This window comes from Saimiri boliviensis, chromosome 12, assembly GCF_048565385.1.
Source record: "Saimiri boliviensis isolate mSaiBol1 chromosome 12, mSaiBol1.pri, whole genome shotgun sequence".
Taxonomy (NCBI): domain Eukaryota; kingdom Metazoa; phylum Chordata; class Mammalia; order Primates; family Cebidae; genus Saimiri; species Saimiri boliviensis.
This window is the reverse complement of record NC_133460.1, coordinates 41,691,339-41,713,356: the sequence shown is the minus strand read 5'-3', so window position 1 is coordinate 41,713,356 and position 22,018 is coordinate 41,691,339. Positions and strand designations below refer to the sequence as shown.

General features: G+C 40.7%; 1 protein-coding gene and 1 long non-coding RNA gene across 6 annotated transcripts in view; one reads left to right on the top strand and one right to left on the bottom strand.

The window, feature by feature from the left end:
* Window positions 1-12,939, top strand: part of LOC141580575 (uncharacterized) — a 33,671-nt gene extending 20,732 nt beyond the window's left edge. For both annotated transcript variants that reach the window (XR_012512822.1, XR_012512823.1), the window contains exon 3: window positions 1,651-12,939. This is a non-coding gene — a long non-coding RNA (uncharacterized LOC141580575). The remainder of the gene's footprint in view (window positions 1-1,650) is intronic.
* ARID5B (AT-rich interaction domain 5B) overlaps window positions 1-22,018 on the bottom strand; it is a 196,643-nt gene that overhangs the window by 14,000 nt on the left and 160,625 nt on the right. For all 4 annotated transcript variants that reach the window (XM_003928693.4, XM_074382283.1, XM_074382282.1 and 1 more), the window contains one exon: window positions 12,933-13,030. In XM_003928693.4, coding sequence (XP_003928742.3) covers window positions 12,933-13,030 — 98 coding nt within the window. The remainder of the gene's footprint in view (window positions 1-12,932; window positions 13,031-22,018) is intronic.

The window sequence follows — 22,018 nt, the reverse complement described above, 5'->3', positions numbered from 1 at the left end:
GTGGGAGTAATGGGGAAGAGAAGCAAAATGTTCATTAGAAAATTCAGAGCGATTTTCCCCCTCCTGATCTACATCTAGTCTGGGGATTGAAAGCTGGACAGATAAATGGGCCTTTATTACTATCCAGATTTCACATTTCAGATTAGCAAAATGCTTATTTATGATGCCATTAATGGATCTGAAATAGGTAAGCCATTATGTATTAAAAAATAACATCTTTCCATAGGCATAAGATTTGTAGCAGCATGAGATTTTATTTTTCCCTAGGAATAATACAAGAATAACATTTTCCACCCCAAAGCAGAAACAGTAGGGGGGCCTTTTGCTATCACAGAGATTCTTATTAAATTCAGTCACTGTGAAAAGCAAGATTTTTTTTTCCTCCTCATTCTTCTTTTCTTAAGGAAAAAAATAAAGACAACTTAAAATCAGCCCAAGTTAAAATTAACAAATCAATGGCATTATAACCTTGATTTATTAGCATCTGAGCCACTAAATTATCATCATACATGAAATTGCTGGTTTGAAAAGATTTCGGCTTTGCTAAATCTCAAGTTAAATAATGGTGCTCAGTATACTAGGTTTTTAGATCTGCCTCATCTGATATTATGAAAAATTCAATACATTTCTCTACAGCAGAAGTCAGGGGTCAGCAAATCTATTACTGTAATGTAAGTAATCTGGCAACCTGCCAACTCTTTCTCCCTTTTATTATTTTTTTAAACACTAAGGCAGATAATTTTATATTTACAAAGTCTAAAATCCTCCAGGGCCTTGCCTCTCTTTCTCAACAAAAAGCAGCAGCCTGCATTAGAGAAGTGTGTATCACACATGTCCTCATCATTTGCATTTTGTACAAAAGAAGAAAAGACCCTTCATCTTTATTATATAACATTCCCCTCCCTGCCTCAGAGCAGAGGAAAAATAATGTCAAACCTCATCTGAACAAGTAACCACTAATGTCTCCTGTATTGATTAATGCTTGCATGGAATGACTGAACTTTTGGGCCAAAATATTTAGCAAACAGTGCTTCATAGGAAAAATGAGAATCCATCTATTTACAGAGCTTGAAAAATGATATTATAATAATGTCGGGAATTGATTCAATCCAGAGAGTTGGGGCAAGAAGGGGCAAACCTTTAGGGTTGTATTTGAATCCCAAAGTCACCCCAGTTATTACACCAGCCCTTTTATGGTATCAAATCAGTGAGAAATTCCAGACTTGAACGTTTGCTGGTGTCCTTGGAGCAGAATATTTTAGGGGCAGAAGGAAATAATGTTGGTGCATGTCAGTTCAAAGATGCTGTACTGGCCCAGTACAGTGGCTCACACCTATAATCCCAGCACTTAGGCAGGCCAAGGAAGGAGGATCACTTGGGGTCAGGAGTTTGAGACCAGCTCATTTCTACTAAAAATACAATAATTAGCCAGGTGTGGTGGTGCATGCCTATAATCCCAGCCACTCAGGAGGCTGAGGCAGGAAAATCACTTGAACCCCAGTGGCAGAGGTTGAAGTAAGCTGAGATTGTGCCACAGCACTCCAGCCTGGGTGACAGAGTGAGACTCTGTCTCAAACAAACAAACAAACAAAACAACAACAACAAAACCACAAGCCACTACTATTCTAATACTATTAACCTTTTTTGTAGTAACAATGAAATGACATATTGGTTCAACTGGGACTTCAGACCTGATCTTACCCCAAATGGAGTCATTACACCTCTGAGTTGATTCCAGGCTTGATAAATTTCTACAGCTTGGCCAGACATTTCCTTTCGCAGCCAGAAAGTGAAAATATAACTTCACTGTGAAGTATGGGAAGAAATCACCAAATATGGAGCCAACAGAAGGTATATTTTTCCTTTCTGAAGATGAGGTACACATGGTTGTTATGGTTCCAATAAACATAGAAAGTTTTTCTAATCTCACATACTGTTCACCTCTCAGGTGCTAGACCATGACAATAAAAGTGGAAGAAGAATTTCTGGGGGTAGGAAACCAAACTAACAGCCAAGTACACAAATGTGCAAAGACTCAGCTTGCCCAAGAGCTACCAAGGGCAAACTGCCCTACATATTTTATAAATGAAGTAGGTATAACTGGCATCATCTGTATTCTATGCTAAGGCCACCAAAAGGCATGGAGTCCGCTATTAACAATGATGAAATATAACCATTTGTCACCACAAAAGGTCTCTTTCCTGGGAAAATAATCTGCTCACAGGGGCTTCATTACCTACTCAGTGGGCAGCAAATGGACAAGAAAACTTTTTGAAAGCTTCAATGCTCTCTCCATTTGCCCCTAGAAGTGGTGGGAGAGGTGTTTCCTAGGCCCACTGATAATTCTGATACCTCCCCCTCCATGGTCCCAGAGTGTGTGTGACCCTAAATGAAGAGAAGAAAGAAAAGTACATGGTACTGGACACAACCAGGTGGTGGCCTGGCTCCCATAAAGGTGTGTCAGTGTAAGAGAGTTAGCTCAAGGATGACAGCTTTCCTGAACTGGAGTTACATGGATTTCAGGGGACTGTGTTAGAAGCAAGGAGGGAAGGTAGAGAAACTTCAGGTCATTCATATGTACTGATGAGGCATTACCATATTAACCATCATGCATTATGGTCCATTAATACCAGGCACTCTGCATGCTTTAACTTCAACCATTACAAAAAGAAGTACCTACAGATACGTTATTTTATCCTCACTTTATGGATGACAAAACTGAGGTTCAGAGCTAAATGATTAAGTGACTAGTCAATGGCACACAGCTATTTAGTGTCAGAATTTGAGTTCAACCACAGAACCACCTGCCTCTGTTAATCCAGCTCTCTTCCTCTCAACAAGGTAGCTGTGCATTTCATACACAGGCATATCAACACGGAGACGTACCTACACAGAAGAGATACTGAAATGACCCCTCCTGCCTGGGTGAAGTGAATTCCTAGCTCCTAAGGAGTTACCTGAGAAACTGGGGTGAGCGTTCTCCTTTTCTCAGCGGCAACAGACCTATAAAACACGTACGTGGCCATTCTACAAAGAATCAACCTCCTATGTCAGAAGAAGCCCTATGAGTTGGGCACTGGGCACACTGCTCTAACAATATGCTACAATAACCAAGTCATAGCTCTTCAAAAGGCAGTGATACTAGTTGGATCATACCCAACTTAATATTGGATGGTAAGAGAAATTTGAGAATCATATCCTCCATGAATTCTAGCCTCTAGGACTTAATCTTACCAGGCCCAAGCTTCCCATGGTCTCCCTAATAAAGCTCCTTGGGGGCTTTCTATGGTAACTCCATTCCACATTTCAGAGCGTCTAGACTGATGCTATTCTCATGCCTTTCAAATGACAACCACATTGAAGAAAGGTGGAAATGACTTAAGGAAGGCTGATATTATGTCCCCAGGGATTAAAATGCATCCTTGTAACAGTGAACACAGGCCATGCATGGCCCCTAGCCCTCTACAATGCCAGCCAGCAACTACTGCAGCAATTACTCTTCTCAGTGAAAAAAAAACCCAATGATTGCAGAGTTGAGTTGTATGGATCCATTTGAAGGGCAGATGAACATTATTTCAAGAATAATAAACACAATACTGTTTTGTTTTGAGACAAGGTCTCGTGCAATCACAGCTTATTGAAGCCTTGACTTCCTAGACTCAGATGATCCTCTCACCTCAACCTCCTGAATAGATGGGACTACAGGTGTGCGCCACCACACCTGGCTAATTTTTGCTGTTTTTAGTAGTGATGGAGTTGCTCAGGCAGGTCTCGAATTCCTGGCACAAGCAATCCACCCACCTCGGCCTCCCAAAGTGCTGGGATTACAGGTGTAGGTCACTGTGCCCAGCCAACACAATATTGTTTTCAAAGTGATGTGCACCCATAAATGATGGAAGGCAGTGTCAAAATGTAAAAACAGGCAAATAACGATTGCATTTAAGCCCCATGCATGTTAGATCCTACTGGTTCCAAAGCTTCTGAAATGTTCAAGAAATCTCCCACAACATTTATTATTTTGGTCAAACTTTGTAATAACTTGTACAAAAACAAAATGTTCCAAGAGGTTTTCAGTGGAAGAGTTAAGAATATGCTTTAATGGTAAACAATTATATTCTTCTGTCATATGATACTTTTTTTTTCCCCTTTTCTTTTTTGGAAACATGTTTTCTGAATTTTCAATAGCTCCTTTGTGAAGGCATCTGTTACTCACGTAATTGAAAAGATGTCTGTGCAGTGGCATGCTTGAGAGTACAGTTATTTAATCTTAATGATAAAGCCCCGAGGACAGAAAATCATAAGTAGAAACCTTTTGTTATTTATCAAAAAGAAAAGGGCTAGGACACCTAATCTGTTCCCAAATTTAAATTCATGCTTGATGTAAACTATCAATAAAACATGGGACCTGCAAGATTTTTTAAATACTATAGTTAGGTTCAAAGGGTGGGACGGGGTGCAGGGAGGGAAGCAGGATGAAAACAAAAATGAGACAATAAAGGAGCTCGACAAAGAAAACCTACTGTTTGGCAAGCTTTTGGGGGAGGGGTCAAACAAAGAACTCGCTGTAGTTTACAGCATGACATACACACTTGATTAGTTTGTGCCTGAGGGTGTTTTTACACTCAACAGTGTAAACTTCTATTAATTACAACTTGCATTTAGAGGCAAACTTAAGAATTTTTAAATAGAGATTTTTTTTCTCCCCCCAAAGGCTGTTGTTTATTTTTTTTTAAATAGAAACCAGTTTTTCTACTCCAGGGTCTGGCTAGAGTTTTGTTTTCCTTTTTAAAAGTTTCTTGAAATATCCAGGCACTGGAAAGTTATCAGAGCATGTTAGGCATGCCTAATGATACAAAGTATGAGGCTTTTGTGTATGAAATTACCTGACTGTCCTTTGGAGAGAAATTCTTTACAGATGACAAGAAGAAGCTACTCTGGGTGTAGAGTATTTGCGTTGACCTGATTCAGAGCCCTGTGAGAACAAGCTTGGTGGGGTATGGATGGAAGGGAAGCTGTGCAACCTCAGTCGGCCTAACTCTGGGCAACTTGTTTACAGTTTCCTGGGCTGCTGGTTGTTGATAAGGGCCAGGATGCCTTCTATGGGTTTAGGGAGATGAGAGCGGCTGGGTGGCTGTGTTACAGAAGTAAGCCCAATAGGGGACACAAGCCAGGGCTGCCATGAGAAAGACAGTTGGCAAAGGAGATGCAAGTCCGTTGACTGAGCAACCTTACCATGAGCAAGGATGGCCAGAGTCTACCCACCACACCTTAGGGTAATAGTTCATAGACACTGAAAGGATAAACGAAACTACCTGCCTTTGGGGTATGTGACTTGGAAATTCAGCCTTAGCACTTTTCTGATAGCCCCCTTTACCATCTCATTCCCTACCTTTCTATACACATTTTCCAGAGGGAACTTTGTTCATTTCAGTTGAAAATTCTCTCTTCCTTCTTTGATCCCTGTTGAATTTATTTTTTAGAATTACATAACAGGTTTTTATAGATGTAGGTTTTTTTTTTTTTACATGGAGTCTGTCGCCCAGGCTGGAGTGCAGTGGTGCAAAGGTACAATCTGGGCAATCTGGGCTCACTGCAACCTCCGTCTCCTGGGTTCAAGTGATTCTCCTGCCTCAGCCTCTCGAGTAGCTGGGATTACAGGCACTTGCCACCACACATGCCTGGCTAATTTTTTTTGTTTTGTTTTTAGTAGAGGCAAGGTTTCACCATGTTAGTCAGCATGGTCTTGATCTCTTGACCTTGTGATCCACCTACCTCGGCCTCCCAAAGTGCTGAGATAATAGGTGTGAGCCACTGTGCCTGGCTTTTTTTTTTTTTTTTTTTTTTTTTTTGTAGACAAAGTCTCGCTTTGTAGTCTAGGCTGGAGTGCAGTCGCACGATCTTGGTTCACTGCAACCTCTGCACCTCATATTCAGCCAACCCATGATTCATCTTGTGATTCTCATGCCTCAGCCACCTGAGTAGCGGAGATTACAGGCATGTGCCACCACCCCCAGCTAATTGTTATATTTTTTAGTAGAAACAGAGTTTTACCATGTCTGGCCATGTTTACTAGAGACAAGGTTTTACCACATCTCGAACTTCTGGGTCTCAAGTCATCTGCCTGCCTCAGCCTCCCAAAGTGCTGTGTTTATAGGCATGAGCCACCATGCCATCTATAGGCACAGATACAACTCTCTTCCATGTGTGTATGGCCTTTGAGTCAAATCTTGAGATAGGTTAGATAAACCAAGAATCACGGCACCTTCCAGTTCTGAGTCATGGTGGCTACCTGGGGATGCCACTCTGAGAAGGATTCTGAGGCTGAACCTGGGTTCACAGGAAGCAGCGTCCTATTCCTTTAGCAATCTCCGCTATAGGGTCCCTCTCATTGTTTGCCAGCCAATTCTCAGCTCTTTGCTTCACATGTTCTTATTACCACTAAGAGTGCGCTACATGTGGCAGATGTCCAAAAAACACCGACTGGGTCTTGAGGGCATCAGTAAATGAAAAAGGCAGCTAATCAAATGGCAAATCAATCCTACCCAAGAAAAATCAACAGGCCAAGAAGAGAGCGCTTCTTGCCCATTTCAAATGTAATCTTAGGCTATTTTGACAGACTGACACTGCCCGCATCCTGAGAAGCACTACATGCCACGTCTGGAGTAGCTTTGGGAATTCTGAATGACACAAACTGGAGGCGTGTGCACGAGAGCAAGTCGAGCTGGTGAAGATCCATTACTGGTGCTCTGAGGCTTGGCTGAATGGAACAGGAAGACCTGAAGCGAAAGAGGAGCTTTGACAAGCTCCTGGAAGCCGATCAGAGCAAAGGGAGTGGACATGCAACGAGTCAGCCTCCGAAGACAAGGCAAGGTCAATGGGAAGCCACAGAGAGTGTTTTGCTCAGCATGCAGAAGAGTGTGTAGAATAAGAGCAACCTGAACCCTGATGCTTCCTCCATGCCCTCCCACGGCAGGGCACTGAATCAGAGGCCGGCTAGCCTAGTGTCAAGCGTAGTTCAGTCTTCGTGGAACCTGGCCACCTGGAAGCCATCTTTTACCCATGGGCATGTTTGATGTGGCTTACATAAAATATTTTTTAGGCTGGGTGTAGTGGCTCACACCTGTAATCCCAGCACTTTGGGAGGCCAAGGTGGTTGAATCACCCGAGGTCAGGAGTTCAAGACCAGCCTGGCCAACATGGCGAAACTTCATCTCTACTAAAAATGCAAAAAATGAGCCAGGTATGGTGGAAGATGCCTATAATCCCAGCTACTTGAGAGGCTGAGGCATGAGAATTGCTTGAACCTGGGAGGGAGAGGTTGCAGTGAGCTGGGGGATAGAAGGAGACTCTGTCTCAAAAAGAAAACCAATTAATATTGGAGCCAACGTTTATAAGTTAGGTCATTTCACATTTTAAAAAATATCTTGAAAACATAGAAAGTCAGGAAACACACAGACAGCATCCACCTAGAGCAACTGGCCCTCTTGGGCTCTCTGGCCCAGGCTGTGCGTGCCAGTTTCATACTTTCCAGCTGCATCCCCTGCACTCATCTGTGCTATCTGCCTCCATAAACATCTAAGTTTGCGGCCATGATGTAGGAGCAGAGCTTCCCCACTGACCTGGATGAAGGACCAGTTTTCTAAATTTCCCATCTGATACTGACGGATGCTTTTGTAAGCAACCATAAAAATGAATTACTAGAAAAATGAAATTCAAAAGGAGGCATACAAAACACAAGCCCCAGTTTTTTATTAGCTTCAACGGACATAATGTTATTCTGGCAAATTTCCGTGTAAGTGTATCAATGCTTATTGGCAGTTGCTATGTTTAGCTTGTTATGGGCTAGTAGCAGACAGTTCACGGACAATAGAAAATCTCACTGGAGTAGCACTGGTCTAGGGAGTTGCTAGAGATCCTCTTAAATAAACAGTTCTGAGATGCTGCCTGTGACTTTCTGAACTGTGTATTTATTAACTCTCAGAGTGTCCAACTGAGCAAGAATACATGGAATCATGTCCCTGATGTGAACAGAGCTGTAACTCACCTTTCCTTCCCCGACCTTTATCCATGGTATGAATAGGTGGGTTCCTTAGAACCTGATATATTTTTGGTCCTTACCTTAAAGCACATGCTTATCTTATTCAAAACATGAAGGCTTCCACACTCTGCCTTCCACCTTCAGAAAAAAAAAGGCAGAAGCTCCAGCTATCACTCAGTTTCTGCCCAATCTGGCTTGGGTACACCTCACCTGAAGTCCCTGCAAAGAAAGCTGCCTCAGCCACGCAGGGCGATAGTCTTGTCCAAGGAATGCTTACGGTAAAAGCAAAAGGTTGGATTTGAAATTAGGCATTACGCATGCAAGAAGATGAAGAGTAATTGCTAATTTCCCTCACAAACAAATACATTTGTTTATGATTTTGATATTCTAAATGCACAAAAATGCACATCATAAAGTACTTTTGCTTTAATGCCCCTTTTAAAATCCCTAATAACAACTTCATGTGCTCCACAGAAACAGACCATGTAATTTATTCAGGAAAATTAAAACCAGTAATCTAGCATTCGGAGTGAAGATTTTTTTTCCCCCTGCATGTACTTTAAAAACATTAAAAAAAGAGAGAGAGAAATCTGCATGTGAAAACAAAGCCTTTAAAGTGAATTACTATTCTAGAAAATCTAGCTAAGAGAATTTCATAAAAGTAGCCATTTTCCTTTTTGTTCCTTTACTGATAAAAATAAAAGTGATCTGGGCACTTTTAAGTAAAGAGTTAGAAAAGAAAGAAAACGTTCCACTCAGAACAAATGAGATGGGTATTTTTCTTTGCATCAAAATCTACAGTAACCTTATCTATAAATCCTGAGCAAGAAATATCCAGAATAACCACATTTCCTAAGCTTTGCTGAGTTTGAGACATCTACATAGCAACAGCCTTGCGATGGGAAAACATTAATGCTTTTTATATTGGTAATCATCTGTAACACGAGCAATTAAGTACAGTACTAATGGACTATGGCCAGGAGCCTGGTACTAATATTAAAAACTGACAGAGATGAATAGGTTTGGAAGCAAAACCGGGCTGACAAAGACATTTTTATGAAGTGCTTGGACCTATTTGATTTAAACCAATCAGAGGCAAGTTTGTACGAGTCAGGCCTTCAGCGACAATGATGTATTCACAAGCATTGTACCATTTCTGCTATGCCTTAAATAAAAACACCCATTGATTCTTTTCAACAACCCACACTTTCATTATTGCACTCATTAATAAACCAAAAGTGCTCAACTAATATACAAGTAACATTTTGCTGAGGAACTGGCTACATTTTTCTTGTTGTAAAATGAAAACGTTTACTGGAAACATGAACCACAGTGCATGAAAAATAAATCAGTGGATAATGCATAGTAGATCACTCACTTCTTCATCTTCTAGGAGAGCAAAGCTGGTGACAGGGAAATAGGAAAAGGAGCAATTCTCTTTAACAGAGTGAAAACAATGAGAGAACAGAAGAACCTAATCATTCTGATTTGGTTTGGAAGGCTTTAAAAATCTCCAAGGGCATTTCCAGACTAGATATTTGCCCACAAAGTCCTGACCGTTCTCAACTCGACCCTTCTCTTGAAAACAGTGTTCCTTCACCAATCTAATCATCTCTGTTTCATCTGTTCATGCAACCTGTGACTAGCAAGAATGAATGAAATCCACCATAATCATGAAGTTTCAGCCCAGAGCTTCAGACTCTTCTTTGATCTAAGTCCCTGGACAGATGCGCATGTCCTCTGCCCTTTTTTGGTAGAACCAGTTAAAAAGAAGACATCTAGAATAGTAATCCTAGCCTTTTCTTCCCACCACAACACACAGGATTATGGGTGATTCCTTTTAAGATAATGATTGATTCAAGAGTGAGAGAGGCACTATTGTAAATAAAACCACTGATCTCCAAATGTTGGTAGTTAGCGATTGCATCTGATCACAAGGATGCGAGAGGAGTCTAGATGGCAAAAGTAAATACCAAGGAAAGGTGAACGACCTTGCTGATCACCCTGGGACAGCTATGCTCCAACGTGGCTGCAGGCTCCACATTGCGATTTTTGGTGTCGCCACGCATAAAACGGGGCTCTGCATGTGGCCAAGTCCATCCCACTTGGCAGATGCACTAATGTCCCTCAACTCCAAACCCAATCTTCTGTACTCTGCTTGCTGATGCTAGGACTGGAATTCTGTAAATTACACATCCCTTTTGTCAGCTATTTTCCTGTTACTGTTCTGCAAACAGGGAGTCCTGGGCGGCAGGGAGAGAAAAGGAATCTCCTTTCTATTTCACTTGTTTGTATCAGTGTCAACTCAACAATGCCTTAACAGCAGCTGTGGGCTGCAGCTCTAGTTTCTTTCAGCAGTCCCCCAACAGCTTCAGTGTGTGTCCTCTGAGGTCTGGCACCAGCCAGAGAGCACCACCTCCTCAGGTTTCAGCCCAGCTCCACAGTGCTCCTCCTCTGAGTTCCTGAAGCACCATTGCTGGTTGGGTGATTCCTTCTTACCAGAGACCGGAACCCCAGCCCTTTGAAGCACATTCTCCAAACTTCTGAGTAGTGACAACCAACCTCTTCTCTAGTCTCTCATGCTAGAGAATCTACAGTTAATCCCCCCGTGTAACTTAGTGCCTCACACCAATGCCTGTTTAAGCAACTGCCTCTGGTGAAGTCTCTTTGCTGAATACCCAGCATGGTTTCCACTTTCCTTACTGTACCCTGACTGATACACTGAGCAAACAAATTCTGGATCTGGAAAAGTGACCTCACTCTTCAAAAAATTTAACCAAGAGAGAGATCAAACCTTTCTGAAATATCCAAACTGGTCCGAAGAATAGAGAGAGAATCTTTTTAAGACATCTTTAATAATTGCAAATATTAATAATAATAACAAATAATTCTTAATTGCTAAGGTTTGTGGTATCTCTACTAAAATTTTCTAATGTGATTGACTGAAAGCTTTCAGGAATCTCCTACTCTAGCAAGAAATAAATAATCAAAGTATACAATATTCAAAAGAATCCTACTTTTATTCACATAACTCCTCAAGTAATTTACACACACACACACACACACACACACACACACACACACACCCCCTCCACTATGGGTTCAATCCTTCTCTCCATGCCAAACCTATCTTTCTCTCTCTTTTTTTTAATGTGATACTTTGTAATGCATTTGATTGATGTTTTCATTCTTTAACTAGATAAGCCAGAAGCTGAGATAACTCCTTTTTCAAGCTTTAATTGCTATCTGTTCCTTTAAGTTTGATGGTTGAGGTGTTGAGGGTAATTGCATTAAAAGAAAAGGGATGTCCAACTCTCAGCACAGAAGCTATTTGAAAACAGGGACTGAGTTTCTAATAAAAATGTTCTGGCTAGGCGCAGTGGCACACACCTGTAATCCCAGCACTTTGGGAGGCTGAAGCGGGAGGTCAAGAGATCGAGCCCATCCTCACCCACATGGTAAAACCCCGTCTCTACTAAAAATTAGCTGGATGTGGTGGCACACGCCTGTAGTCCCAGCTACTTGGGAAACTGAGGCAGGAGAATTGCTTGAACCCAGGAGGCAGAGGTTGCAGTGAGCCAAGATAGAGCCACTGCACTCCAGCTTGGTGACAGAGCAAGACTCCATCTCAAAAACAAAAAAAATGTTCTGAATTAAGCCTAGACTCATAAGTCAAAAACAAGTAGCCTGTGGTTCCTTAGACATTATTTTCAGAACACTCACCTGAGATAATCAGTGCTACTTTGTACTAGGACATCAGTGATGTACCTTTTACATAGAGGGAGAATGGGTGAGTTTTTATATTAAATACTGAGAGAAATAACATATTTTAAAAATGGATGTGTTGTACTGAAAAACAGTGCTATAAAGAGTAATAATTTGAACATCTACTATCAATTCTTAAAAATCCTTCTGAATTACAACCCTGCCAAGTAAGGCGATCTCCTGGGAATACTTTGTGGCAATTTTTCATGGTGTACTAAACCCAACTCAATTTATTCTTGCAGAAACATTCTTGTTGAATGGCCATACTAAATCTGAGTTAAATGGAATACAGATAAAAGTACAATTGAACTTTTAAAAAAAGGCTAAGAATTGATGAGTTAAATGGTATTACCTGAGGATGTACATATAAGACCCAAAGGGAAGTGCCAGTTATAAGAAAGTTGGTAATGACCTAAACAAATCAAGTATGGGCTTGAAGCACAGAGGTGTAACGCATGAATCTGCTAACTGGTCTTTAACGGTATGAGTAACAGTCCTAATGCGAAGGGGAAATCCACTCCTGTGGATGCAATGCAGTAGGCTCACTTTCCATTACTTCTTGCCTGCATCATCATCCTCTTTCTGAAATAGGCTGAAACTTAGAAACCAAGCCACACCGAGCCTGGCAAGAGGATTTCCTGGGTCTAAAGCATAGCCACAGAAGAAAAACACCAAGATGAGATAAAACAACGGACTTGTTCTGGGGTCATTTCTCTTACCGTATCCTTACTTTTCAATGCTAATATTATGAGAAATGCTTACTTTTCAATGTCAACCTCACAGTAACATTGCAGATTTTCCAGAAGCTAAAGGTTCTCATGTTAAGTCAGCCTAAAGAGAACATACTGAGTGATCCATGCTTGTCGGCGGGGGGGTGGAAAAAAAGGCATTGTCAGGCAGGTGGTCACATGATAGCACCAAACTAAAAGAACATCTAATTTTAGCCCCTGTAACCAGAGAAAGCCATGTTCCCTAAAAATCACAAGGCGGTATGCAAAGTAAAGTGCCAGAGGGAAATTTTCAGTTTCCCAAAAGGTCTTTTAGACTCTTCCTCTGTCTTAACCTTGACCAGAAGCTCCTTTCAATTAACACACTTTTAACTAAGCAATTCCAAGAAATGGTTTCTTACCTTTCATAATGTCTGCGGGTACAAGTGGCAGCGCTGGTGCTCCCAGGATTACCGCCTAATTCATCATAAATATGTTTCCATTGACGGCGGGCTGTTATCTGAAAAAATGGCAATGGGAAATTCAATCTTGCATCATAAGAGATTCACAGTGCCAGGCTTCAATACATATGCAACGGTCAGAAGAGAACAGTCTGTTCTGGAAACCCAGAAACAGAGAAGTCCAAAAGAGTATATGGGGTGATTTATGGTTTCACAGTGAGATCTCGCTTTCAGCACTTTCCTTTACAATAAAAACGGAATTCTACTTTTGGATGTCTATTTCATCATCCTAAGTGCCTTTCATTTAAGACACCTCCCTGGATATTCATGTAGGTTCGCCAGGGTCTCATACTGCTACCCTGTTCCTTTATGTCATTTGATAAAGCATCAAAATAAAATCAGGTTTTAGCTGAACTATATCTTAGTTCACCAGTTTAGATGAATCAACATTAACACTGATTGCCTGAGGCATGTGGAAATGGGAAATCCAGTATAGAGGTAAAAAAGAGTCTTTTCACCAAATACGTTTTTGTATCTTCTGATTTTTGAACCATGTGATATGTTGCCAATTTAAAAAATAAATAAAATTACTACACAGATTAAATTAAATGATCAAATTGGTTGTGGAATTCACAGTCATCTCGGGCTATATTTTTATGCCAGCTTCTCTAACCACCAAAACAAAACCAACATCTGAAACTGTATATGTTGCAAGCTGTTTATTTTTATTCACTTAGGTCAAGAAAATGGGATATTGATCAAATCGTATGAAAACTAACATATTCCACAGTTAAAATGCTAGCTATGTACATTATTGATTTGAGTGAACAAAAACGAACAGCTTGTAATATACTGAGCTGCACATTATGGTCTTGTTTTATTTTTTCCTTTAATTTTATTTTGGTACATAAATTAAGATTTTACAAAATAACAGATGCAAAATCTGGCAAATGATTAATTTGGGGAAACCATGTCATTTACTACATCCAAGTAAGTCTAGTATTTCCTTGAAATCTGGAAGACAAACAGGTTCTGAGGTCCTCGTGAACATTTCTCAACAGGGTTACAGGAAAACTCTTACTTGAATGTTAGGGGACAGGGCGTGGCAAAGGTGCCAGTGGAATTTAACACCATCAAGCAGGAGGCTTCTTTTGAAAACTACCCACAGGGCTGGGCTGCCAGCAAAGTTCACCCCAGGGCTAAAGCCAGCAATCAAAGAAAAAAAATTAAAAACCTCAACTTGTAACCAGGGCCCTGTAATTGTAATCTGAGGAGGAGGAGATGGGTGGTTAAATATTATAGGGTAAATGATACCTTTTCTATTTCAAATAAAAAGAACCACTTCATTTTCATAAGCCCTTCTCAAAAGGCCCAAGAAGGACCTCAAGACAATGTCAGCTGTACATTAGTCAATTTCCCATGAAGCATTCTTGAACCAACTGGTTTCAGTAGTTCTCTCACTAGACAGAACCACCTCTTACATCTACTAGCAGGTGTAGCTGAAAATAAAATCCCCCCTATTTATAGTTTGTTTTAGATTACAAGAAATGGTTTCAACGCCCTTTCAAAAACACTCATAATATGTATTTTGATAATTATTTTATATTTATAGTTACAATCTGCCTCCAACCTTTAAATGATACACTCTTAGGCTGATCTATTTGAGGCCCACATATCAAGAGAGAAGAAACAGGATACCTCCAAGGGCCTACACGATTCCTCAATGACCCTGGAATACCAAAGCCCCTTGAAATACACCTCCAGGTTCCCCTCACTCAGACGAGGCCTGCGGGCCCTGGAGGACACAACAGGGTTAGAAAATATTCTGCGTGTGTCCCTGCAATCACTTAAGAAACCATCACTCTGATCATCCTTGTCTCTTGTGTACACTGTATTTTATATTTTATAAAGGATTTTGACATCCATGACATCATACAATCCTCCCAGAGCCTATAAAGCAGGTTATAGGAATCTCGCTCACAGAGGAAGAAAGACTCAGAGAGGCTGCCCACTTGCCCAATGACACACAGCAGCAGAATGCCAAAACTAAGACCCATATAGTTGTCTTCTGGTATCAAGAGCAGACTTCTTTTCACTGCATAAAGCAGCTTCTAAATCAAAATGACCTGATGAATGCTTGTAGCAAGTTAGTAAGGTAGAGCTCCGGGAGCCTTTTCCTTCAGATGAGGTAGGTGACTGTGGGAATCACAGTTTCTGCTATGAGTCCTCAATCTTCAGCTTTGAGTCTTTCCCAATGGGGAAATCCAGCTAAGAGGACAGCATCAATCTAAGGTGGTGGGTTGAACTTAACAATGCTCTGAGGTTTTACTCTCAAAGTGTAAAGTCCACCCCAACTACTTGTGTCTCTAGTTAGAACAGAAGTTCTATATTAAGTTCACCACTGAGTCACAAATAAGTCTCAATTATAACAGAATCCATTCACTCACTCATCCATTAATTCACCAAAAATTTACTGGACATCACTCATTTGTTAGGCACTGTGCTAGCAAATGTTACAGCTGGGAAGCAACAATGAAAAGCAGACCCAGCATGCAAGACATTTGAGTGGGAGATGCCCACCATAAACAAGTGAACACATTATCAATAAAAGAATACACATTCTGAAAACGGATGCACAAGAGAGCCAGGGATATTTTAGGGCGTGAAACCGACCATGCCTTTCTCCCCATCCTATCATCTAGACCAGGGAACGCCCTATGACACACTTGCCTATCAGAGAAAAGAAAAGACCACTTTAGGAATAAATAATGCATTATCACGAGACAGAAAAATAATCTACCTCATACTAGGTTTGAAACTGTGGCCACAGGAAGCCAACATCAAGCACGGCTGGGCACTAATAAGCTGTGTGCAGTGGGCCAGGGGTCTGTGTCAGCCCCCTAGCACTTGGTACGTTCTGGTGTTTAAACACAGTTTTTACCAGTGAGGGTCACATGGAGTGAAGACAGGTCTGGGCCTTAAAGGAAGTGGTTCCTCTGTTTACTGTACTGCCACTGAATGGCCTAGATGACTTGGGTCATTTTGAGATACTGACTTTCCATGGGAAAATCGTAACATGTGCTCTTCACAACTGTTCAGTACACAGGTCTCCTGGGCACAGAGCTCTGCTTTTTTGGTCTGTAGATATACTTGCAATTCAGACACCGGCCATGGACTCTAGAGGAAAAAATGTCTAAATTCTCCCATTGTTCAAACCCAAGATAGGTCTCAGAGCCCAACAAGGAGAGAGAACAGGGCATGGGAACATCTCCTGGCTTCATGTAAATCTGCCTTCAGTATTACTGTGCTTTAGTTGTGCCTAATTATGTACTTGCTTAAAGTTTTTATTCTGTTGTCCAATGTCCTCTCTGGATGTGGGGAAGCTTTAGAATTCCATCTGGAATAAAACCAACATCTGCCTCCTACTGTCTAGTACCCAGCCCCATTTAGCTGGAAAATCTGATCTAATCAAGGGCTAGTTTGATCGACTCTCTCACTAAGCCTCAGGCCTCCTGCTTATTTCGTATTTCAACCTGACCTTCTATCATATTTGTTTTTTCAGGAAATAGAGAACTTCTGGCTCTTTGTTTCCTAAATAAAATAGCCAAATTCATCCACACGGTTTTTTTCTCTTGGACTGTGCCTCCTCTTCAAGTTCCTCAAGCAGATAACATATTCACATCACCATCCACTACTGCCTGCGATTTTCAGGCACTATGTCTGTGCAGAGGTGTGGAGGTGGAAGGGAGGGATGGAGGGTACAGTGTAAGATGGGGCCATGAAAACAAAGACACGTTACTGCTTTCAAGTGTTCACAGTTTAGTGGGAAGCATAACTTCATACAACTAACCATGACGCAAGATGAAAAACGGAGCAGACTACGCCCAGGTAAAATAAACCAATCTGGTGCATGCGAACTTTCATCTCACTTCGAAGACATTGGAAAGTCATTACCTACCTAGTGTAGGTAAGATCCCAGGGACTCTGTGAAAAGCACTCCACGCCTACCATGTTCGTAAAATTTTCACTGCTCATACACAGAGTGGTTTTCAAACTGTCTTTGGAGGCCAGGCACGGTGGCTCACACTTGTCATCCCAGAACTTTGGGAGGCCAAGATGGGCAGATCATCTGAGGAGGAGTTAGAGGCCAGCCTGGCCAAAATGGTGAAACTTTGCCTCTGCTAGAAATGCAAAAATTAGCCAGTCACGGTGGTGGATGCCTGTAATCCCAGCTACTCGGGAGACTGAGGCAGGAGAATTACTGGAACCTGGGAGGCGGAGGCTGCAGTGAGCCGAGATCATGGCACTGTACTCCAGCCCCGCTGACAGAGCGAGACTCTGCCTCAAACACAACAACAACAACAACAACAACAAACAAAAATAACAACAACAAAAAATAAACTGTCTTTAGAACCCAGGTAGCATTTTAAAGGTCGCCTGAAAGTAACTCTCCACACTTCCCATCTTGGCCAAGAAGACTGGACCAGTGAGTGGAAGAGGAATCTGTCCCTTCCACAGTTTTATTTGATGAAAATATCCTGTCACTTAAAAAAAAAGTGGAAAATGACTATTTTAACTCAAGACATGCTCTTGGAGCCTTGATTTCTCTATCTTTGAGGCTGTAGGAATGAAATAATTCTGGAATTTTTGCAGCCTGGGGAGGAAACAGCTATCAGAAATCTTTTTGGACTTAAGTTCTTGCAATGGCTTAAGAATGTGTAGGAAATATGAAGTCAAGAGAAGAGTTTGCCTGAAAGCAATGTTGCCAGGGCTGTTCTGAGAAACAGCTTCTTTCTCAGGACACCTTGAGGGCGGACTGAATTCAAGGAAGATGACTTTCTTTTCCTGGTAGTACTCCAGGAACTGGAGCCTTTCAAACTACATGACATCATCTTTGGCCTGGAGAATTTTGAATTTAAGCACGAGGCTTTGCCTGTCCAGAAAACTAGGGTTAGATTCAAGGGATGTCTTAAAAATGACGTCAAAGCCAGAATTTGATGTCAAAGCCTAATCCTTTCAGCAAGGAAAGTGAAATTCTTTCAGATGAAAAATAATGGTCCTGTCTCACTGGTAGGAAGAGAAAGGGTTGCTAACTGACTTTCTTAGAAGGTACCTCGGTGTTATCACCCTGTGCCTAGAGGATAAGATGTACTCAAAACCCATTTCCCTACTCTATCTTCTCTCCAAATATTGCCTCTGGCTTGCCATCAAATGGTTAGCCAAACGGAAATCACTTAGCAAACCACCGCCATATGCCGCATCCTGGTAATACCCCAAGCTACTCTTCCAGCATTAATTGCTTCATCAGACACTGAAGTGAAGGCCTCTTTAGTTCATCAGCAAAGATTTATACAGCTCTGCCTCTTCAGTTGTAGGTGATCCGTATTCTAATGTTTGGAAGGAAAAGTTGGGTATACTACAAAGAAAGGGTCCTCGTCAATTAATCAAAAGGCCAGAATATTGTTTTGTAGGAAATCAAATCCATTCAATATGTTTATGCTCTCTCAATCTAAGGATGAAGAGACAATCTATACATTTCCAGCAAAGGCAGAAGAGGCTGAGAGAATTGCATATAGCTATTAGTCAAATGCTATTAGCATTTAGCTATTAGTCAAATCCATATTCCCCAACCCTAGAGAAGGGGATCGTAATATACCACCCCTAAATTATGCCCTGTTGGCATAAAGATTATTTTGAGATGAGGGCAACAGTGAATCAACAGATGCAGCAAGAGTTCTATGCCCTACCCTTATCTGCCTATAAAGGCTTACAATGAAACTTCCATGCTTTTTTTTTTTTTTAATTCAATTTGATGGTTGTGGAGGACTGAAATGAAATAATCCATAATCCGCAATTCAAACCAGAAGGTTTGGAATAGTTTATAATCACAAACAAAAACAAGCCAATTAAGATGGCCTCTTTTTATAACCAGAAGGGATTCCAGGGAGATGTCTTTATCCAATCACAAGTTAACCGTAGAGGCAATACATCTACAACTTTTATACTTGTACTGTTTTACTATTATTGAATATTTACATTATGACTACTTCTTGACTCATCTCCTGAATTCACACATTTTGTTCTCAAGAATCAGATAAAAATCTCAGCTAGTGATTAGTACATCTGGCAAAGCTCAAGCTAGGTACAAAGAACGGTCTAAAAGATGCTACAAATGAAGGCAGGTTATTCAATCAGGTTATTCAATTAGAGATTGCTAGGAATGGAAAGCACAAAGAATAATCATTTATAAATCTCTTTCAGTGACGCTACAGAGAGTAAGACAATTGTGTACCAAATCCTCAGCAAGTCAGAGTTTGAAGAAAGCCATGACGATCCCTTGCAATTCATTTCATCTCCCAGTGCCTCAGTTTTCTCACTTGTAAAATGAGGCTATGAACTGGGGCACAGCAGGAATCTCTCTTTTTTTTTTTTTTTGCACAAAGGCCAGTTTGAGAAAAATTAAAACATGAGAGTATTACAGTTCTACACTTCCCCTCATTAAAAATAAAAATAGTTTACTGAGTTCCAACTTAGACTACCATTTTACCAAATGCAAAAATACTTGTCAGAAACTGCTGCTCTTGAGCCGAGGAACTATGAATATTCTAGCCTGTTTCTGTAGTAATAGCATGAGGAAAAAATCTTTGATACTTGACTTAGAGAGGGGTCACATTCTGAAGCTCAGAGCCATGGGAAACACTTAGCTAAGTGTCATAAATCACGGTTATCACTGGATTTGAATTAACATCACCTGGGCAGCTTAAAAGAAAAGAATTCTCTGCTTCTCAGTCCCAGACCCCACCACAGAGTTTGTATCTTGGGGTGGGGGTCTAACCAACCACTTAAAGTTCCCCACTAAAAACATAAGCCCTATCCTTGAGTAGCTTTTAGGAGCCACTTATCTAGAAGACTCTAAGATCTCTTTTGAGTTCTAAATGACAAGTCTACACTCATTTCTGATATCAAATCATGTCAAAGGTAAGTGTCCTCTAGTAACTCTGTGATGACAACTTAAGCCTTCAGACTTTGGATATTATCTGTACATCTCTTGGACTGGCTTCAAAATTCAATGCTCATTGAACATCTCACAGTTTTATTAGTCAAAACATGCCAAGAGAAAAATGTACTCTGTACTTATAGGAGGTTCAGAAGCTTAAATGTAGAATGGTGGTGGCAAACTTAAGTACCTGCAGGGCTAATCTATAGCATGAAACATTAAAAAAAAAAAAAGAAAGAAAGAAAGAAAAAGGAAAAAGGAAGAAGGAGGGAAGGAAGGAAAGGAGGTAGGGATGAAGCATAAATTCTTTTAAAATTCTGTTCATAACCAGATGGAGCAGATGCCAATTTGATCTTCCATATTCCCCAACCCTAGAGAAGGGGATCGGAATATACCACCCCTAAATATGCCCTGTTGGCATAAAGATTATTTTGAGATGAGGGCAACAGCGAATCAACAGATGCGGGAAGAGTTCTATGCCCTACCATTATCTGCCTATCTGCCTAAAAGGAGGGCATAAATTTCCCATTGAGAAGACGCCCACAGAATACCAGAAAGAGGAGCAACTCTTATCACCAGAGATAGGGAGTTGACAACTTTCCGTAGTTCCCGCAGCCTAATGAATAACTTTGGAGCCTGGCATGAAAGAACATAGCACCCAGGGGCCCAGCATTAAGGGACCTAGCATCTGAAGGCCTAACATCAGGGACCTGGCATGGAGGACCTTCCTCACTTGTCCATCTTCTGTCCATTCTTCTATCTGAAAACTTCCCTTCAGGGCCACATGTCCCAGGCACCTCGTCACTCTATTTTATGTTATTCAAACTCTCTATGCCCAACTTGACTCTACCTCCACATAGTTTCCCTTATTTGATTCATTCTCTCTTTGTGGAAGACATAATTGATCATTCATGTCTACATTCTATCCATTCTCCAGAATTCTCCCCAAATGGCTTCAGAGCTATCAAGCCTTCCTTCACTCATCCCACGTAAATAAGTACTTGGCCTGTGTAGGGCACGAATCTTTTTCCACCTTGTTTGATCATTATTGCCTCTCTTGGATGGTAAGCAATTTAAGGATTAAAATTGAAATTACCGGCCTTACTGAAACCTTGCATCTAACAGTGTCTAAAACAATGCCTTGAACACGTAAGGTACTCAGTAAATATGTGGTCAGGTGTTTTGCTGATTGTGTAGGCATCCATTCATCCAACAAAAGGATAAATGCTGTTTATTCAAAGAGTACTGTGAATGCCCTGACATTTATCAGAAGTTTCTCCTGTACATTCTACATCAATTTGCTGTTGCAGGGAAAAAAATCTTTGTGAAGATACAGAAGACACAAAAGCAGGAAAAACTGATTCTGTGAAATTGTTGGCACTCTCCTTATCAGTGAATAACAAAAAGTTCCTGAGTGTGAAAAGACATTTAATAATATTGTTCAACATCATATAACTATCTTCAGTCATAGTTCATATAAAAATATGTATTCCTATTCTAAACATTAAAAGCTAGACTAAAAAGTCTAGCCTACGGGGTTGACTTCTACATTTATGATACTAACCCTGAATAAGTTATAATATTTTTTACATGAATGGGGACTATAATTAGCTCAATATTTTGCAAAAAAACTATGAGCTACAGTGGCAGGGTATCCATATCCTGATCCTGTCAACAGACTCAACTAAATGAAAAATTACAATTTTTACATAGGGCACTTGATAAAATAAATATTTGAAGTAAATTCATGTATATGAAATGTACATTTTATATGTAGTCCATGTGACTGTATTTCTTTATAAACATGTGTACATACTCCATATATTAAACATATTACAAGCACATATTATTCATATCAAAGAATTTTGTCAGAATTCATAGCAGATAGCTCAACAGTAAATACCAGATTATCTGAATCACATAATACTTGTCATCTTTCTCCATTCTAAGCCCCTGAGATTAAACCATTATATTAGTTTGTGGAACGATATGCTTTATCTGGCAAGAAACACTGGTTATTACGTTTGGGCTAAAAGGAATTTCATTTTCT